Below are 13,907 nucleotides of genomic sequence, written 5' to 3'. Positions count from 1 at the left end.
CGTTATCAGAGTTATAAGCTAAAATTAAAACAAAATGATATTACAAGAAATGAGGAGATATGATGAAACCATGATTGCTAGCCAATTTTACACCATGTCCAGCTAAGAACTAGTTAAGTTGCAATTCAACAAACATTTTGGCTCTTAACAGAAAGGGCAAATATCAAATATAAAACAAGCAAATGATTCAACAATAAAGTCATCAAGAGCTTGCTCCATGAAGAGTCAAGCCACCCTCCTAAACCCTAAATCCTGAAGTTAATCAGCCTTCGGAAAATGAGCAGACAGCAACTTCCCTATATCCAAGAATCCAACCTTGTCTCTCCCATCAAATAGGACCTTTAGCTTTGCATCACAAATTATCTCCTTCTTGTTAGTGGGGTTCTGCAGGAAAAAACACATTCACATATTTCAATATTTACCGATCAAAGCATATCCAATTACATGCATGTACTAAATAAAGCCATTTGTCATATCTATTTTGATTTGAACACCTCATGAATAAAAAGTTAATAAAACAAATCCTGAAAAACATCTTACAACAATTTACACACAATGGGACAAGTCCTGATGTTGAATTCATGAGTTCTATTACAGACACATAAACAATCACAAAACACAAGGAGAAAAGGAGACGGTAGGAGGGAGAAGCATGGTGATAATCCTTTTTAACAAACAAATGCCAGAATCCAAAAGAATCTAGCCAGTTCACAGAGCCACAACTGAATTTAGATCCAAATTGTAAAGCCAACAACACCAACAATTAAAAACTGAATTTAGATCCAAATTGTAAAGCCAACACCAACAATTAAAAACGAGTGAAAAAGTCTTGTCTACAAATGCCCCTGATTTTTCAAAACATGCTAGACATCACAAAAGAAATTATTAATCTAATTTTCCTTTAACCGTCAAACCACCCACAACCAATTTCAGAGGCAGGTAACAAGCATGAGTGTTTTCCTTAAAAAAAAGATGATTATAAACCCTAAAACAAAGAATAAACAAACGAAGCGAGGTACCACTAGGGTATTAAAGATTAAAAAAAAAGTGATAATAGGTTTACACGATACTGCATAAAAAAACAAAAGAACAAAAATCAAAGCTAGTCTAATTGGGGTTTAAGAAACACAAAAAACACACAAAAAAACAGACAAAAAACCTAATCAGCAAGGCCTTTATAGCAAGTAACAAAAGCTCAGGGTTTAACAAAAATACAAAGAAAAAGGATTTAAAAGGAACATGAGTGAGAAACCCTAACCAGAAAAAAACTTATATACTACAATGCCAGGCTCTTAACAAAGATTTAAGAAATGATCAAGAAGGAGACCTGGAGATTGTGGAGCTTGATGTGGGCCCAGATCTTCTTCACAGCCTCAGCGCGAGAAGACTCAGGGACCCCACCTAAGAAGTCACCGAGAACAGGAGAGACAGGCTTTGGCTTGAGTATTCCACGGGGTGTTCCTGGCGTCGTAGAAGTTGCCTTTGCCTTTGCCTTTGCCTTAGGCTTCGGCTTCGCTACCGTGGTCTTGGAAGCCGTAGCAGGTTTGGCTGGAGCCGAGAGTGCCCTACAGGCCTTGAAAACCCTAGATGCTGCAAACGACATTCTCTCTCTCTCTCACTCTCTCTCTACAGCTCTGTTTTTGAGAGAAGTAACTATAGAGTGTGATTTTCCAAGGACGGTAGTGGTTGTATACTTGCATTAATTAACCAGCGACACCTAATTTAGTCCCAAGCCAATATACACTTACGTACCTATACTGTTAAATTTATCCATTAAGTCCCAAGTGTCTCTTCTTTTTTCAATGTTCATCGGCAAATAGATGCCATTTCAGTGCATAAATATGCACACCATCGTGTTCTTTAACTTTTCCATCGATTTTTCTCTAAATCGACGCTGTCTTACTGCATATTTTACCCAAAATTAGACTTGTCAAAAAAAGATTCAATTGCGAAACGAAGGAGATATTTGGGATCTAATTGATAATACGCATAGATTAGGGATGCAAATGATAAAGATTATATTTTCTTGGGACTACATTTGAGGTTTCTCACTTTCTCTATTAACAAATACACAGTCCACGAGACGTCGCTGCATCATATCAACTCTTGATTTTGGATTTATTGGGCTTAATTGTGGGCCGGGTTACTCTGCTTTGTTTTAGTGGGCCTCTTGAATCCAGTCTAGGGTGGAACACAATTAGGCCCATACTAGTGAGACATAGAGATAAATACATGGACTTTTTATAACTCTCGCTATTATTGACAAGTAATTTATTATTAAGACTACGTGTTTTCTTTAATTTGAAACTATTATTAGTTTTTTATATTTAATATGAAAAAAATAAAAAAAAAAATATTATAAAATTAATTGTGAACTTTGTCACAAGTAAAAAATAAAAATAAAACATTTGCTATTTTTTACTACATAAGATATTAAGAAATTAATTATTCAATAGTTACTAAGCTGTATTTCTCTCTTTTATATAAAAAAAAATTCATGAATTATTTTCATGATAAATTCTGTATTTAAGTTAAAAACAAGTGTGATTTTGATATATCTTTTTTAGTATTTGATTATATTATAAAAAATAAGTTAGAAAATAACTTATTAATATTTTTTTTCAAGTTTATCGAACATGCATAAAATTTAAATATAATTATTTAACTGCTTATAATAGAAAAATAAAATATAAAAAGTGCAATGCTAAAAAACAAATATTATATCACATTTATTTAATAAAATGTAACTATATAAATATTTTTAATATTACATTATAGACACGTGGTCTTGTTGAATATCTTTTAAGTAAAATTTATTAATATTTTTCTATTTTAAAACCTTAAAATATATTTTTTTCACATTGAAAAAGCCAAAATTAGTTAATGGTAAATAAAATAAAAATATTTTGATGAGTTTTTTTTAGATATTTTTCATTTTGAGAGAGAAGTGTTTTGATAAGGTTACCAATAACATGAGAGAGAGAGAGAGGTTTTTTTTTTTATGTAAGAAAAGAAAAATAATTTTATTTTGTAAGGTTACTTTTTTTTAGGAGAAACTATTTTTCTAAATTTTATTACATATAAAAAACGAGGAAAATAATTTTTTTAAAAATAGTTTTTTAGAAACAAATAAATATTTTATCTAAAAAAAATAAATAACATCTAAGACACATTATTTATTTAAAAAACATCTTAAAAATCTCATCAGGGTTATTTTTAACTTTAAAGCACCATTTAACTAATTTTATTAATTAAAATTAAACCGAATCTAAATAAAATTTTCTGGGTTTTAATCTTGTTTTTTTTTATGATTAAGGTCCAAACCACCATCAAACTTCATTGCAAATTCATTAGCATTAAAATTGGAATTTTTTATGGATAAAATATGATCAATAAATTTTTTTCTCTATCCTCTTTATTTTTAATTAATCTATCTCTTATCTCTCATCTTTTTAAAATTAAAATACCAGATAAATGAAGCTTTAAAGCTAAAATATTAAAATTAAAAACTACAAGAATGGAAAATAAAACAATATCAAGAACCAAACCAAACATTATGAACAATTAAAAAAACATTATGGATTCTTCAAAGCATTCCACATTCCTGCTCAGGTGAGATAATATACATTAAATGAAACAATAAAACTTCTAATTATTTTAGTTTGTATTTTTTATTTAATTTTAATTTTAATGTGTTATCCAAATCAACTATTATCATCCAATGTACATTGTATTATTAATTCCAATGTGAGCATATTGAAAAAATATATAAGAACAACACATCACTATAGCACTGTCTTGTAAAAATTATTGTAATATTTTTTTTAAGGCATAAGGAGGGAAGACATCTAATTAAATATAAGAAAAAAAAGAATGAAGTGCTATACAAAAAGAGTGCTTTGACATTGTAAAAAAAATCCTATAAAAAACCAAGTAAAAAGTGAACATTATCTAATAAGTTAGTATCATAAATATATTTTAAATCACTTAATTTTAATAAATTTAAATTAAAAATGAAAAAAATAAAAAATTATTCCAAAACATAGCCTAAATGCTTAGATTACACACATTAAAAAAAAAGATATGCTGTGAAAATGCAAACACGTTATCTAATTATTTAAAAAAAAACAAATAAGATAATACATAATTTTTAGGAAAATCGAGTTTTGATCCATTTAATAAAAAAAAACTTATTTTTAATCATTATCTCACTTAAAAAAACCTAAAACCTAAAAAAAGTCAATAAATTCATCAATTAACTCAAACTAGCTTTTAATCTCTTTAAAATTGAAAAGCCAACCCAATTCAATAATTTATTTTGGAGCTTTGACTAACTTTTTTTAATTAAGATGAAGAGTTAAAAACATTATAAAAAAACTATAAGAGATAAAAAGTTTAACATTTTTTTTTCAATTTTAAATTTGATATTTAAAGCTTTAATTATTTTAAATAAATTAAATAATTTTTTTTTTACTAAATCAAATATGAACCTAACATTAAACCAATCAAAATAAATCATCAACTTTAAACACAAATCAACTTATTAATATGAAAGAGTCAAATTAAAAAAAAAAAAAAACAGTGAAAAAACTCGAAGGATTGAAAAGAATAAAAAAACACCGTGAAGATCTATTATAATCTACAATTCTTTTTTTTTTTGTTTAATATGTTATTAGGGAATTAAGCGTAGACTTTCTTTTCCACAAAAAAAAAAAGAACAAGTATAAATACATAAAATTGGACTGGTTCATTTTGTCTATCTCTCGCCAGCAGGCAAACGCAGGAAGCCGCTCTCCCCTTATCCTTTCATGTTATCACCACACTACCAGCAAATAACACCACACCTCACTCTTCGTCTCTCTCTCTCTCACTCTCTCTGCCTTTTAAAGTCCAAAACTTCGAAATAAAGCAGATAAGAAGACAGCTCTTTCATGGAGTATTTCTTTCTAGAAAAAACACTGCGTTGAATGATACAAGAAACAGACAGTTATAGTAGTTATAGCTGGTAGCAGTAGAGTAGTAGCAGCAGAGAATGTCTTGTTTACTGCCACAGTTCAAGTGCCAGCCAGACACTTTCTCTATACATTTTAGAAATCTCCAACATCACGGCACCAACCATACCCAACTCCGTGAGTTGCTTTGTTGCATTTTTTTCCCCTTCATTGCTTACTTACCAATGCCTTTGTTTCAGTTACAATTCAAATGGGTTTTGTTTGTTTGCTTTATTATTTTCATTTCTTGATATTTTATCACAAATGCCTTTGTTTTGACCATACTTGGACTGGGTATTTCTTTGTTTTGACCACGGAGCAATTCTGAATGCTCTTATTTCTATCAGAACTGAAATGGATATTTGTTTTGTTTTATGTTTTTTGAATGCCACCGAGTAATGAAAGTCTTGGCTTTCAGTAATATTTTTGGAAGATTATATTTTTTTTTCCTTTTTGTTCACAACTTATGACAAATGCTATGTTTGATAGCAGAACTGAAATGGGCGGGTTTTAATTTTATGTTGTTCGACATTTTTGTTTCCTTAAGAATTGTGGTGGTTTTTCGGTGTTATGATGGGTATCCTCAATACATGTCTTTGTTTCAGCTTGAACTGAGATGGGTGTTTTCTGGTTTTCTTTGGAATTATCTGTAGTTATTTTGTTTCACCATTGCTGCTCTCACCATTGTGTATTCACATTAACGAATAGCGATATGGATTCTATTCTCAAGAACTCCAGATTAGAAAATCCAATCCAATGCAAAATTGACACATTCTAATAGTATTCCTATGGCCACATGAAGTCACCAAATATTTATAATTTATGCTCATCGTTTGAGAAAAACTTAGTGTGCTTTCTTTTGAATTTCCTTGCACTGTTTTGCAAGTTTAGCGAGCATCTACTTGATATTTTCTCGCTTAACTTTTTGCAACTGTAGTTTGTATGTGGGCGGTATTACCATTTGTTTGAATCTGTGTTCCTGGTTTTAGTTTGATGTTGTTGCATCCATATAGAATATTTACTCGAGGGCTGTTGTTAAGTTGCTATACTTTTATACACAATTACCTAACTTAACAGCTTAAATTCTTCGAGATTATCTGGAACATGATTATTGTACGGAGTGCAGTCATTTCTAAGACTATATTGATTTTTTTTTTCGTAGCACAATGCGTTTTGTCCTCTGCATCACCATCAACCGCGGTGCTTGATCTGGAGAAGCTGAGATTGCCTTCTTTAGAACCTCATTCAGATTCAATTTCTGCAAACAGACCGTGGACTTATATAGGGGGAATCGGTCCACAGAAGAAGGTGAGCCTTGCTTTATCTGGGATTTTACTGCACTTCCAGTCCTAAAATTGGGGGTTGGGGGGAGCGATTTGTGCTTATTAAACTTGTTTACTTATTCCACAACAAAACCATAATAGTTATTTGTTATATTTGGTAATTAAGCTGGGAGACAGGCTTCTCAGAACGTGGTGGTGCATTGTTTTAGCCATTGCATAGAGTTTTCATTTCATTAAATAAATGACCTTAATTTCTCAAATTTAGGTCTACTAAGTTAATAGTAAGCTCCCTACATGCCTTATTTTTTTTGTTCTATTGCTAATCAAACCACTGTCAGAAAATTTTCAACTGTTCATCTTGGGCCTTGCTAATCAGATTTTCAAATTATATTGATTTCTTTTCTTTTAAAGCTATTGATGATCTTCTCTTTTGGTTGACCTTGCTATCATAGTTACAATACTGTAGTTGCTGCAGTCAGTTTGTTTCTGATATATTCTATTGATGACCAGTGTTATATGGTAATTTAATCTATTTTCTACTTTGATATGTGTGCAGCCACCCTTCGAAACTAGTTTAGCCGCTGAAACACTTATCGCAGATGATGAGGCTGTAATTGCTGCTGCTGCTGCTGAAGCAGTTGCTCTTGCAAGAGCTGCTGTCAAGGTTGCGAAAGATGCAGCTGAAATGGCTAAGAATTACTCTTCTCTGAAGAAAGAAACAAAAATTCCAATAGCATCTACAACAGATTCCTTCTCATCAATGTGGTCTCTGCTTACTGAAAAAGAACGAGCTGATATAATAGGAGATTCCGTGTCAGCTGAAACTAGATTAAGAGAAGACTATTCCGTGCAATACCCAACCGAAGAATATGATTGTTTAGAACCAACACAGGAAGAACTTGCACTTTTGCAAAAACAGCTTTCGGAGGGTATAGCTGTGCGATCAAAGCGCCAAACAGAAAGAAAAGCCAGACGAGCAAGAGCAGCTGAAAAGGCTTCTGCAAATGTTGTATCCGTGAAGTCCGGTTCTTCTAGCAAGAAAAAACGTGTGCCCTTGCAAGAAGTAGACCAGTCTGATCCATTGCGCTTTTTTAGAGGAGCCAGCAGCTCTTCCAGGCTTCTCAGCGCTACTGAAGAAGTGGAGTTGTCAGAAGGAATACAGGTCTGATTATGAATAAACCACTAACAATGTTATTTGAAGAACAATGTTTTTTTTTTTTTGGAGAATTCGAGGTCATGTGGGGGATTAAGGAACCTTTCAACATGAGTTTTTATGCTAATGATAATTAGAAAAACTTTAACTAATAAAACCAAAAAAGAATTATGTGACCTTTTGTTGAAAATTGTATAATCAGAGATAAATAGGGTAGGTAGTGTCTGTCAACTTAATTCTTTATGCATCTGTATACTTTTTATTCAATCTTGTCAGATTTCTGATGTTTCATTTTTTTTATTAATGTCATCTAGGACCTGCTAAAACTTGAAAGGATTGAGGAGGAGCTGAAGGAGCGATTTGGAGGTGAGCCCAGCTTTGCACAGTGGGCTGCTGCGGCTGGAGTTGATCAGTTAACTTTGAGGAAGCGCATAAACTATGGCATCCTTTGCAAAGACAAAATGATAAAATCCAATGTCCGGCTTGTTATTTCAATTGCCAAAAATTATCAGGGAACTGGGATGAATCTCCAAGATCTTGTTCAGGTGTGTACTGCCTTGTATATAAACAAACGGGGTTTGAGGGTTTTCCTTTACATTCATCAAAATATTTCTATATCCCAATACACCAAATGTCAGACGCCAAGAAGCACAAGCAAGAAAACACAATGGTTTCCTTTACATTCATCAAAATATTTCTGTATCCCAATACATCAAATGTCAGACGCCAAGAAGGACAAGCAAGAAAACACAATATGTTCCCTAGCCACACCTTCATAGCTCCAAATACCCAGATTGTTATATTTTCTTATGTAATACTCCAACTACCCCATAAGGTCCCAATAAATAGAGCTAGCTAATCAAGAAAGAAGAAAAGAGAAATTGAAACTCGTGATATTCCTGGCTTTATGCAGTAATGACTAAAACTTGTTTGTTTACTTGCAGGAAGGATGCCGAGGCCTAGTACGAGGTGCAGAGAAGTTTGATGCATCAAAAGGTTTCAAATTCTCAACGTATGCTCACTGGTGGATTAAACAGGCAGTACGCAAGTCACTCTCAGATCGGTCTAGAACAATTCGCTTACCAGTAAGCTCTACTTCAACTCTCAGTTGTCCTTTCTCTGACTTAGCTTAAACAATTTGCCTTTAAAAATGTGATTTAAACGTGAGGCAGTAGGTGTATGCTTTTTGGGAACAACTCACTAGCTCTTGTCTGTGCTAAACATTTCTTGATCTAATATTTTGGTTTCCATATTTTGAGTTTACAGTTTCACATGGTGGATGCAACTTATAGAGTGAAGGAGGCTAGAAAACAATTGTATACTGAAAATGGAAGACATCCTGATGATAAAGAAGTTGCAGAGGCAGCTGGGCTCTCGATGAAGAGGCTCAGTGCTGTACTACTAACTCCAAAAGCCCCAAGATCTCTTGACCAGAAGATGGGGTTTAACATGGATCTTAAACTTTCGGTCCGTATCATTCGTTTCCTAATGCCTTGGCCATGCACCTTTTGTCAAGACTTTTGCAGCTGTCATTGCATCTTTTAGATTACTTGTTTTGCTGAGAATTCTATGCATCTTATTCCCCAGGAAGTGACTGCAGATCCTGAAGCAGAAACAGCAGAAGATCTGCTGATGAAGGAATTTATGAAAAAGGACCTGGAGAAAGTTCTGGGAAGTCTCAGTCCAAGGGAGAATCAGGTCGTCAGATGGAGATTTGGAATGGAGGATGGAAGGATGAAAACGTTGCAGGAGATTGGGGAGTTGATGGGTGTCAGTAGAGAAAGAGTTCGGCAAATCGAGCTGAGCGCATTTCGAAAGCTAAAGAACAAGAACAGAACCAAACAGTTGAGGCAGTACATGGTTTCATAAACCACATCGTCCATAAACTGCATTGCCACAGAACCTCCTAACCCGCCAAAGGATCAAAAGGGCTTGTCTTTCGTGTATACTCATGTCTTCATTCTCTTCCGTAATGAAAATCTTGTGTTTCAGAATATTAGAGAATAGTTGTGCATAGAAACTGAAATTTTGAACCAAGCTTCTTCCCTCTTATTTTTTATTTACAATGTACCTTACATGTGATATTAAATCCATCTTTCTAGCTATTACCATCTTGAAATTCAATTTGCAATTTTAAACCCATGGTGGCTGCGCTGGTTTTCAATAGCCTGGTCACTTTACAATGCAAAGTAACGAGTTTAAAAACAGTCAAATCATTGATCGTAGAACGTCTCCCTTTCTCCGGTAACGGCAGCCCCCCACCCACATGACACCTTAAAGGAAACAAATTACAAGCCATAACTCATTTTTCTCCGCTTACCATCAGCTCCCTTGTAAGCATTTTTCATGATTATATTACTCTTCACCAGATATTTTGAGATATTTTTATGAGATAAACTGAAATTTATAAATATTTTGGATTATTATATAAATTTATTTAAGTTTATACAAGAAAAATAACATAATATAAAACAATAAAGCAAGCCATACCGACCACATAGCCACATTCTATACTCTGCTCTACTCATCTCTCCACACATTTTATGTTGCTCCATATACTATTTTTTCACTTGACATTCTCCTTTCTATTTTCATAAGAAGCTTGTTTCGCAGGAAAGCGTGGAAGTCATCCCTTGAACTCATTGGATTAGTGATAAAACCCAATCACTCCACCGGTTTAAGATCATAACCGTGAAAAATCCAATCTAATCATGAATTTTTCATTAATCAGTAAATAAAATCATTAATTTGTTATATATATATATATATATATATATATAGACAAATATACAATGAATGTTAATTCAGTGTACTTTTGGTATTTAAATTAGTGCATAGAAAAAATTAATTTTTTGATAGATTTGAGAAAAATATAGAGTACACTACAGTTGAAGTGTGCGGAACAATCTCTTTATCTAGAGATAACTAGTACAAGGTTGAAGCCCTACCAATCTAGCGTGGTTAGAGTGTTTTGAAATGTGATTATAATTGTATTTTTAAAATTTTAAATTTTTTATTAAAATTTGTTTTTTTGTATGTTTTTAATTATTTTAATATGTTAATTTTAAAAATAATTTTTAAAAACATAAAAAATATTATTTTGATATATTTCAGTATAACAAACACTTTAAAAAATAATCATAACTACATTCTTAATTCTCAAATAAGCAATCAAAAGAAAAACATAATAGTTTATATTATATAAAATTTGCTGCAATAAGTTTATTATTTTTTTATTAAAATATACTAAGAGTATTCTCAGCACGGGAAAAAAAATATAATTGTGGTAGTTAAATATCAATTACATCACATTATCAAAAAGCAAAAAATTATTTACATCCTAAAAAAAATTAAATCTAAAAAAAATATAAAACAAGAAAAATAGAGGTTCTAAAGGAATACATCTACTAAAAAATACTGATGCTACTTACCATTTTCCTTAAAAAAAAATAGATTCTTTGCATTAAAACATTCCAAGTTCGTTGTTTTTAGAAAAGGTAAATAAAATCATTAATTTGTCATAGATATAGACAATTATAAAATTATATGTTATTTCACTATGGCTTCGGGTTCTAAATTAGTGTACAGGAAAAATATAATGCAGCATGTGAAATAAGAATACACTGGGAGAAATATTTTTAAAATATATTGATATGATAATGTATTGAATGATAATTTTTTAAAATAGTAAAATGATGATATATTAAATAAATTTATATTAATCTGTTAAATTGATGATTTGAGATCATGATGCAATGATAATTTTATATAGAATAAATCAAAATAAATTATAAATATTAATTTTTAATCAATTCAATATTGAAAGATAAAATTAAAAAAAATTAATAAAAAGATAAAAAAACATTTGAATCAACCCAAATTAACTCATCAAACTTATAACTTGGGTCATATGGTCATGATAACTATATAGAAAACAATTAATATAAAAACTATGAAACTCAATTTCTAATTGACCCAATATTAATAATAAAATTAAAAAAACTGATAAAAAATAAAAAAAATCCAAGTCAACCCGGGTTAATATTTTAAATTCATCACTTGGATTATGAAGTGAAGATAACTTTATATAAAAGCAAATAAAAAATATTATGAAACTCCAATATTAAAAGTTGCAATCGATAAAAAAATAAAAATAAATTATAAAATTCTATTTTTAAATAACTTCATATTGAAGTTAATTTTGAAAAGAGACTACCTACCAAAAAAAGAAGATTGAGTTATTAATAAGTGACATGGAAAAAAATTTAAATTAAAAAAGATAAAAAAAAACTAAGTAAACTTGGGTCAATTTATCAAACCTATGACCTAATTCAATCCAATCAGGATAATTCTATAAAAAATAAATTAAAAAAAATACAAAGCCTAATTAAAAAAGTATAAAAAAATGAATAGAGTTAACTTGTCAAACTTATAATCTAAGTTATAAAATTAAGATAACTCAATAAAAAAATAAATAAAAAATATTTATGAAACTTAATTTCCAACCAACTTAATACTAAAGGATAATATAAAAAATCAATTAAAAAATAGTCCAAAAAAAAAATCAATTCTACCCGAGTTAACCTGTTAAATCCATGACTTACATCATGAGATTAAGATAAATTCGTAAAAAGTCAATAAAAAAATTATGAAACCCACTTCCAACAAATCTAATATCAAAAATTAAAATTAAAAAAATTAAACTTAGGAGACTAATATATCATCCAATAAAAAAATAAAAAAAATTATAAAATATATTTCTCAGAACATTCTAAAATAAATATTAAGTAAACTAAAAAAAAAACTAATGCGATAAATTATTTTATGTACGTGGCATGAGGGATTCAGCTACAACTTTTATTGTTTTGTTAATGATTAGTACTTAAAAGTGCATTTTTATCATGGTTTTATATCATCATTTTGCACTTGAAGTATCAATAACTCCTTAACCAAAACATGTTTTATAATAATATATCTAATAATACAAGATACCTTTAATTTGTGGTAAATATCTATTTTTAATGCAGGCCTATCACATAAATGAAAGGATTGATTGATGACTTGAAGAACTTAAATTGCAAGGATAAAGAGATGGCCAAACTTAGAAAAGAGATGTCGGTGCAATCCAAACCGGAACACTGTTCGGTAAATGGGTCATATCTGGAGCTATATATCTCAGATTTAGGTCCAATTTATATGGATGGAAAGGTAAGACATAGGCCTACAACTTTCATATGGAGCCCAAGATCTAAAAAGGCCATTATCAAGTCCAAATTGTAGCAACAACAAAGAAGCCCGAATCTGTCTTCCAGCCCGAGCACTATTCGGTATTTTGGCCATATCTGGAGTTCTAGAAGTCCAAATGAGCTGAAGTTTTTACACAAGAAAGCTGAGACAATTGCCTACAACTTTCATGTTTGCAACTGGCTCCAGTTTTGACGTTATCAATGACGTTTTGGGCAGACAAGAGAAGATAAGGATTGTCACCAAGTCAAAAGTTGGTCACCCACTTATCAATTAGTCATCAAATCAATAGTTCCCATTTTTGGCCTATAAAAGGAGGCATTTGCCATGCATTTAGGCATCTTGATTTCCAGATCAAGATCATGCTCTTCCTTTCTCTCTTTGTATTTTTTATGCTTTGTTTTCATTAATATTAAGTTTATGCCTTTCATTTCCTTTCCTTTACTTAGTTAACTTTTATGTTCTTATTTTGTTTATCTATTTTGCTTTCTTTCATTATGTCTAGCTAAGTTAATTATGTCAAGGTGAAAAGGTTACACTAATGGTGTAAGAATAAGTATAATGTAAACTTAATATGGACTTTAATGTTTGATACTAACATGTTTTATATTTGCTATCTTGTTCACTCTTTAATACTTTGCTTGTTAAATGACTAATCTTGATTTATGTTATATAACACTTGGTACAACAAATGCTTGGCACTTTCATAGCCCATAATGTATGGTATAACCGACACCTGAGCTATGAAAGGAACTTGATTTGTTGTTAACATAAGTTATAATCATGAATGCTTGACGAGATTTACAAGTATTAGCATTAATTGAATAAGATGACTAATGTAATCATGTTAACAATATATAATCTGATTGGAACCTCCTTTGTGTGTGGTTTCCAATTCAATAATAAGAGTTTATACTATACTTGTTTGATATACCATTAGTGGAACCTCTAACCTTGACATTTGTTATTATCATTGTTTAATCGTTACATTAATATTCCATCTCAAAGTTCTCATCATCTTCTTCTTCTTCTCTTTCTTTATTATTATTATTATTATTACTACTACTACTACTACTACTACTACTACTACTACTACTACTACTACTACTACTACTACTACTACTACTACTACTACTACTACTACTACTACTACTACTACTACTACTACTACTACTACTACTACTACTACTACTACTACTACTACTACTACTACTACTACTACTACTACTACTACTA

At 30.9% G+C, this 13,907-nt stretch overlaps 2 protein-coding genes across 2 annotated transcripts; one reads left to right on the top strand and one right to left on the bottom strand.

Moving 5' to 3' along the window:
- Nucleotides 1–24: 24 nt before the first annotated feature.
- On the bottom strand, nt 25–1,680 carry LOC105111319 (upstream activation factor subunit UAF30-like). The gene is made up of 2 exons (XM_011006633.1): nt 1,328–1,680; nt 25–384 (listed from the first exon to the last, which is right to left on the bottom strand). Exons 1-2 carry the CDS (start codon nt 1,601–1,603, stop codon nt 259–261), a joined length of 402 nt encoding a protein of 133 aa, XP_011004935.1. The 5' UTR covers nt 1,604–1,680; the 3' UTR covers nt 25–258.
- Nucleotides 1,681–4,756: 3,076 nt separating this feature from the next.
- LOC105111318 (RNA polymerase sigma factor sigB-like) lies at nt 4,757–9,530 on the top strand. The gene is made up of 7 exons (XM_011006632.1): nt 4,757–5,129; nt 6,154–6,299; nt 6,831–7,436; nt 7,742–7,972; nt 8,372–8,512; nt 8,694–8,894; nt 9,015–9,530. The coding sequence occupies exons 1-7, from the start codon at nt 5,033–5,035 to the stop codon at nt 9,294–9,296; spliced, it is 1,704 nt and encodes a 567-aa protein (XP_011004934.1). The 5' UTR covers nt 4,757–5,032; the 3' UTR covers nt 9,297–9,530.
- Nucleotides 9,531–13,907: the final 4,377 nt, after the last annotated feature.

Source organism: Populus euphratica, unplaced genomic scaffold (genome assembly GCF_000495115.2).
Source record: "Populus euphratica unplaced genomic scaffold, PopEup_1.0 scaffold291.1, whole genome shotgun sequence".
In the NCBI taxonomy this organism is placed as follows: domain Eukaryota; kingdom Viridiplantae; phylum Streptophyta; class Magnoliopsida; order Malpighiales; family Salicaceae; genus Populus; species Populus euphratica.
This window is presented reverse-complemented; position numbering and strand designations above follow the sequence as displayed.

Coding starts and splice junctions, on each gene's coding strand:
- LOC105111318 (XM_011006632.1), top strand. CDS start 5,033: ATGTCTTGTTTACTGCCACAGTTCAAGTGCCAGCCAGACACTTTCTCT. Junction 5,130..6,153: donor CACCAACCATACCCAACTCC/GTGAGTTGCTTT, acceptor TTTTTTTCGTAG/CACAATGCGTTTTGTCCTCT. Junction 6,300..6,830: donor GAATCGGTCCACAGAAGAAG/GTGAGCCTTGCT, acceptor ATATGTGTGCAG/CCACCCTTCGAAACTAGTTT.
- LOC105111319 (XM_011006633.1), bottom strand. CDS start 1,603: ATGTCGTTTGCAGCATCTAGGGTTTTCAAGGCCTGTAGGGCACTCTCG. Junction 385..1,327: donor TCAAGCTCCACAATCTCCAG/GTCTCCTTCTTG, acceptor TTTTTCCTGCAG/AACCCCACTAACAAGAAGGA.